The 5506-nt window shown below is 34.7% G+C and overlaps 1 protein-coding gene across 2 annotated transcripts; it reads right to left on the bottom strand.

Annotated features, from left to right (window-relative positions):
* Positions 1 to 1107: 1107 nt before the first annotated feature.
* LOC114399628 (ferritin-4, chloroplastic-like) lies at positions 1108 to 3658 on the bottom strand. 2 transcript variants are annotated; one of them, XM_028361843.1, is made up of 8 exons: positions 3286 to 3657; positions 3105 to 3188; positions 2940 to 3000; positions 2748 to 2835; positions 1863 to 1924; positions 1663 to 1728; positions 1462 to 1525; positions 1108 to 1358 (listed from the first exon to the last, which is right to left on the bottom strand). In XM_028361843.1, the coding sequence occupies exons 1-8, from the start codon at positions 3555 to 3557 to the stop codon at positions 1306 to 1308; spliced, it is 750 nt and encodes a 249-aa protein (XP_028217644.1). In that variant the 5' UTR covers positions 3558 to 3657; the 3' UTR covers positions 1108 to 1305. The 2 variants fall into 2 exon arrangements, with proteins under 2 accessions (XP_028217644.1, XP_028217637.1); XM_028361836.1 differs by lacking the exon at positions 1108 to 1358 and having other exon boundaries at positions 1391 to 1525; positions 3286 to 3658.
* Positions 3659 to 5506: the final 1848 nt, after the last annotated feature.

Genomic DNA, 5506 nt, shown 5'->3' with positions numbered 1-5506 from the left:
ATACTTATTTAGTTATAATGGGGATGGGATATCCTACCATTTTTTTTATCAGTGTATATCCTTCCGTTTTGGTCTGTACAAATTTGAAACTGAAAATATAATATAATTGAATTAATTATGCAATGTGAGCAACACTATAAAGAATTCATCACCTCAAAGAATTGATTTACTCCCACCCATCCCATTGCAACCACAAAATGAATTCTTTAACGCTATTTCTCTCCTTTTGCTTGATCCTCATTACCAATTCTCCTTCGCTGACAAATGCTAATGGTTCTGACCTAATTTCCCAAATTTGCAAGGCCTCAGTAAACCAAAAAGAATGCACGGACATCCTGACAGCTTATCCTAGAATTATGCATGCAAATAACTTTTTTGAACTTGCAGAGGCCATCTTGCAGTTGTCCTTATACAAGGCAATAGAAGGACAGAAGTTTCTTAGGACATTGATGAAGTCAGAAAATGTTCCAGCCATTGCACAATGTGCAAACTCTGACTATGAAAGTGTGATTACAGCGTATAAGAGTGCTCTAAGCAAGTTGAAAGACGATCCTAAAACTGCTAAGCATTATGCCAGAGATGCTGGTAATGGTCCTGTTTCCTGTGAGACAGCCTTGGCTGCTACAACTGTTTATTTTAACTTTGAAATTTCTAATCTTAACATCCAAATGGGGTCGCTTAGCTATATTGCAACCCTAGCCATAGATAAACTTATTATTTAGTTATGGGTCAACTTGCAATGTAAATGCATGCACATTTGTTACTTCGATCAAAGGTGTAGGGATTTCTATTTGCTTTAGTATTTTCTTTGAGAATGGGGAGTAATTAATAAAATCAAATAGAAGTTTTCTGCTAATTATTTTTGGAGTGTTAGACCATCGTCTTTTTTTTTTATTAATAAATGTTAATTTTTGTGATTTTGTTACTTGAAAATTCAATCTCACAATTGTCATCTTTTCTTGTTTATGCAAGACATATTTATCAAGAAAGCTTTTAATCCTATCATTTGAGTTCATTTTTTGTGCATATATTCATTACGTAAAATGTTCTTATCAATCACAATCACAATCACACAGTACTTTCATACTAATCTATCCCCTCCGGAAAAGATTCAAGTCTTATTTTCTTTTTATGAAAAAAAATCAATTGATCAAGTAGTAAATAATCTCCGAAAGGACCGAAACCAGGCCACATTTATTTCATTCATTCATTTAGTTCAGATCCACCTTCAAGCAGCCACCTAAATGAGCAAGATACAAAATACTTGTGGGGTGGGGGGGGGGGGGGGAGGTAATATAGTAATCATCAGGCTGCATCTCCTCCCTCGTGGAGGAGTATCTGATCAAAGTGCCAAACACCTGAAAGTTCATCAAGGAAAACACATAACATGACTACCTTCCTTTGATCAGAGTAAAAACCTGGGGAGAAAAAAAGATGCGTAGCAGAATTTGAAATTCTTACCATGTCCTTTGCCAACTCTTCTGAGCTGAGCAACATACTCGGATATTCTTTTGATTGCTTCCACCTAAGAAAGAAACCATTCAACATTAGAGTTATTGAACTTCTTTGCAGTCTTTTGCCAAATGCAATTGCATAGCACACCATATGTACAACCTCTCACACTTAAAAATTGATAGTTGCAACAAGAAATTTATATTATACCTGTTCACCCAGATACTCAGTTTCCACAAAGTCAGCCAACTGCACGTCACCATTTTTTGTGGCAACCTGTCAAACAACATACATCTAGTTTAAAGTAAGGAACTTCCATTTTTAACAATATCAATGTCAACACGAACGATTCCAATGAAACAAAACACAAGCAGCCAAACCAAAACTAAGATCCAACAAAGGAGGCTTACACTGTGCAAGTTAAGGAGCTTTTCGTTCGTTAGCTTCTCTAATGAGAGAGCGAGTTCCATTGCTGAAAGAGGAAAAAAAATGATTAACTCTGACTTATAGAGAATCCAGTTGAGAATTTCAACAGGTAAAGCCTAAAGAAGCGATTTCATTTTTTTATTTTTTGCAAAAGTTGTGACTTCTTTATTTGTATTTTACCATTTTTGTAATATATAATAATTATATACTGTATTTCTAATCAGTACTATATTAATGTAACATTCAGTCACGATTTGATTTATTTTACATAACATTATATACATAATGTTAAACTAGGAATTGAAAAAAGAACTTGACCATAAGTCCCACAAAACAAAAATCACAGCTAAGTAGGTTGAGCTTCTATTTCAGAAGAATAAGAAGCGAGCAATAAAACGAGTGATTGAGTGACCGCATAAAATCATTGTTTCGTAAGAATGAAAACAGAGCAGTTTGCCTTTCTTTAGTGCTCCTTCAGTTCCTTTTCATTTAATAAGTCACTACTCATTTAACTTTTCAATTCCAATTATGAGAACTTCTGAGAGTAAATAAATAAATTGATGGTCTCACAACATTCCTTCATGTACTGCATAATTCCAAAACATTTTTGATTCATCATATGATACTAACAACTAAGAATGCCAATTCTAGAAACGATGTCAAAACTGTAAGATTTCAAAAGCTCGATCAAGTACCTTCAATAATCAAAACCACAAAGCACTATGATGCAAAAAAAACAAAAAATGATCCAGAAACCAAACACACGCATAACACTTAAGATTTAGATAAACAGAACAACACAGTAAAGGAAAATAAACCTATTTCCAATTAACACACTAAAGGGAAATTACAAGGCCAGAAACACTAACCGTGCAGCGCATCTCCCTTATCTGCATGATCAAACTCAGAAAGCGGCATCACAATTGACTGCAACTTCACTCTTCCACCACGTTTGTTCTGAAAACAAATAAATAAATAAAAAATCAGAATTCAACGTCAAAATCACTCTATAGGCAAAAAAGAAAAAAGCATCGTACGAAAAATAAGTCAAAGTCAAACACCTGATACTCCATCAATTTCTCAGCATGCTCTCTTTCTTCTTCACTCGATTCCTTAAAAAACCTTCATCAACCACACATAACCATTATTAATAACTAATAATCACTCCTAATTAGTATAAAATAAAATGATAGATTCCATCCAAAAATAACGAAACCGTTACTTACTTAGCAAGACCTCTCAGCGCAACGTTGTCCCTATCAAAGTACGCAAACATAGCATGGTAAACGTAGGAAACGTTATACTCCACACTGCATAAAAAATAATAATAATAATAATCAGATGGAGAAAAATAAGAAAATGAAATAAAACCGATGTGCGAGAGAGAGAGAGAGAGAGAGGAGCAACTTGATTTGTTCGTTAACGGCGGCTTCGGATTCGTCAACGTATTTTTGGCGGGCGAGAGAAGCTTGTGGAACGGTGGGAACGAGATCGAGCTCCTTCTTCACCTCTTCGAACGGTTCAAAGATCACGCCGGTTAGGGCGCGGTGGTTCGTGGATCCTTTCGCGGCGCGAACCACCAATCCACGAGCGGGAACCGAACGGAGAGGTTCGGAGGTAGGGCTGAAGAGGGAGAGGGACGAAGCAGAAGCGGCGGAGGCGGCGGTTCGGAGAAGCATGGTTAAATTTCGGGATTTCCACGAAACAATGGATTTGAAGAAAAAACAGAGGAAATGAACGGAAAGGTGACAGTGTGGGTGTGGATAAAGATGGGTATTTTTTTTTTTGGGACTAAAAGGAGGGGTTGGTGATGTGAGAGCCGTTGGATGGAGTGAAACGTGGAGGGTTGAGATGTAAAGGTGTGGCTGGGCGCGTGGCGTGCTCGTGGTCTAGCTTGTTATCATTGTTGTGCTGTCCTTGTCCCTTCAAATGTCTAGAATCCTTTATCTTTGAAATTATTCTTTTCTGGTTCCAATTACAGTACTTTAAGTGGAGCCTTTTTGTTCGGTTTCCTTTTTCTAGTTGTATATATCCCCATAAGAGGACGAAAAGGCATGTATATCAAAATAATGAATCAAGTGCGAATTAATATAAAAGAGGTTTCTTTATTATAATTTGTCAAATCCTTAGTACACTCATCAAGGAAGTAAAATATGAAAAGTTTTTATTGGAAGACGCATAAATGCACTTGCTTGTGATTTTAATCCACCTCAGAGTAAGTATGATCACATTCTCCATAAATGCAAATAACAACTCCATCTCATTAGCCACTCTTTTATGAGTTTTGTTGGAAGACAAGAGAATAAAGTCACTTATCTTATTTAGGGCGTTTATATTTTTCACCCGTTCTCAGGTATTTGAGCATATTTCTCTTAATATTGATTATATTATTATTAATTAAATGAGTTTTTTTAAGGAAATTAATGAAATCAGTTAAGTACGTTGCAGTAAAATAATGCGCTTCCACATTATTTCTAATAACTTTTTTTTAATTCTTTAACCGGTGCTTAAAACCTTTATAATTTAAAGTAAAACCTTCATAATTTAAAAAAGAGAGATTTGTTAAGGACCACATTAATGAATTATAATTTTAAATTTACTATTTACTGAAAAAATTGAACATGTAATTTATTAGCTTAAATTAATCTATAGGTGTTCTAGTATAGGTCGTTCCAGGATTAGGAGATATAGGCCCGAAGCATTTAAGTGTATATGTATAATATGGCTAATCTTAGATTAAATATTGGGTTATATCCACCCTTGATGCGTACCATTGAGCTTTGTTATTCTTGGGTTTTGGTCTTTGTACTGTAATCTAGTCATTATTCTAAGATATTGGAGCACGCACGGGACAAATTTATTGTAGGGGGTTGTTTTAAAAATAATTTATCAAATAGGGTCTATTTTAAAACAAATTGTAAGGGGGTCTGTTATTTACGTGAGTATCGCCATTGTTATTTGCGTGAAGCTTGTAACGCCACTGACAATGGCGGGAACGGCGATGCCGCCATTGGCAGCAGCGGGACGAGGTCTGACTAGGAGAGATGAAGAAGCTCATACCGCCATTCGTATTAGCGGGACAAGGCTGAGGAGAGAGACCCGTCATTGGCACTGGCGGGACATACCAACGTGGGCAGTCCCGCCAATGGGTCCTGCGGCACACTACCATGAGAGTTATATATTTTATTAAAGTAATTGAGTTATTCGAGTTTTGTTTTTAAAATAAAATCAAATATGTTTATTAAACTAATTGGTCATTCATTTTCATAATCCAATAAAGGTTTAAAAAAATATTTTTATAATTATTGTTTAATTTTAAAAAAATTATATCTGTAATTTATTTACATCTAGTAAAATAAAATAATATTAAAAATAAATATATTTCCTATTATATTTTATACTTCCTCAATAAGATGTTTAATTTCAATGTTATTTTATAACACTGAAATTTTTATTTATTTATAATTTTAAAATTTTATTAGTTTAAAAATATCCGTATAGTAAACGAAAGTTTGCTAATATTATATAATTTAATTATCTCTTAAAATGTTTTCTAAGCTCAGGAGATCCTTCCTGAGATCTTCCAGACCCAGAGAAACATGCCCCATTTTGTTTAGTATTTCAACTT

Source organism: Glycine soja, chromosome 2, assembly GCF_004193775.1.
Source record: "Glycine soja cultivar W05 chromosome 2, ASM419377v2, whole genome shotgun sequence".
Classification (NCBI taxonomy): domain Eukaryota; kingdom Viridiplantae; phylum Streptophyta; class Magnoliopsida; order Fabales; family Fabaceae; genus Glycine; species Glycine soja.
This window is presented reverse-complemented; position numbering and strand designations above follow the sequence as displayed.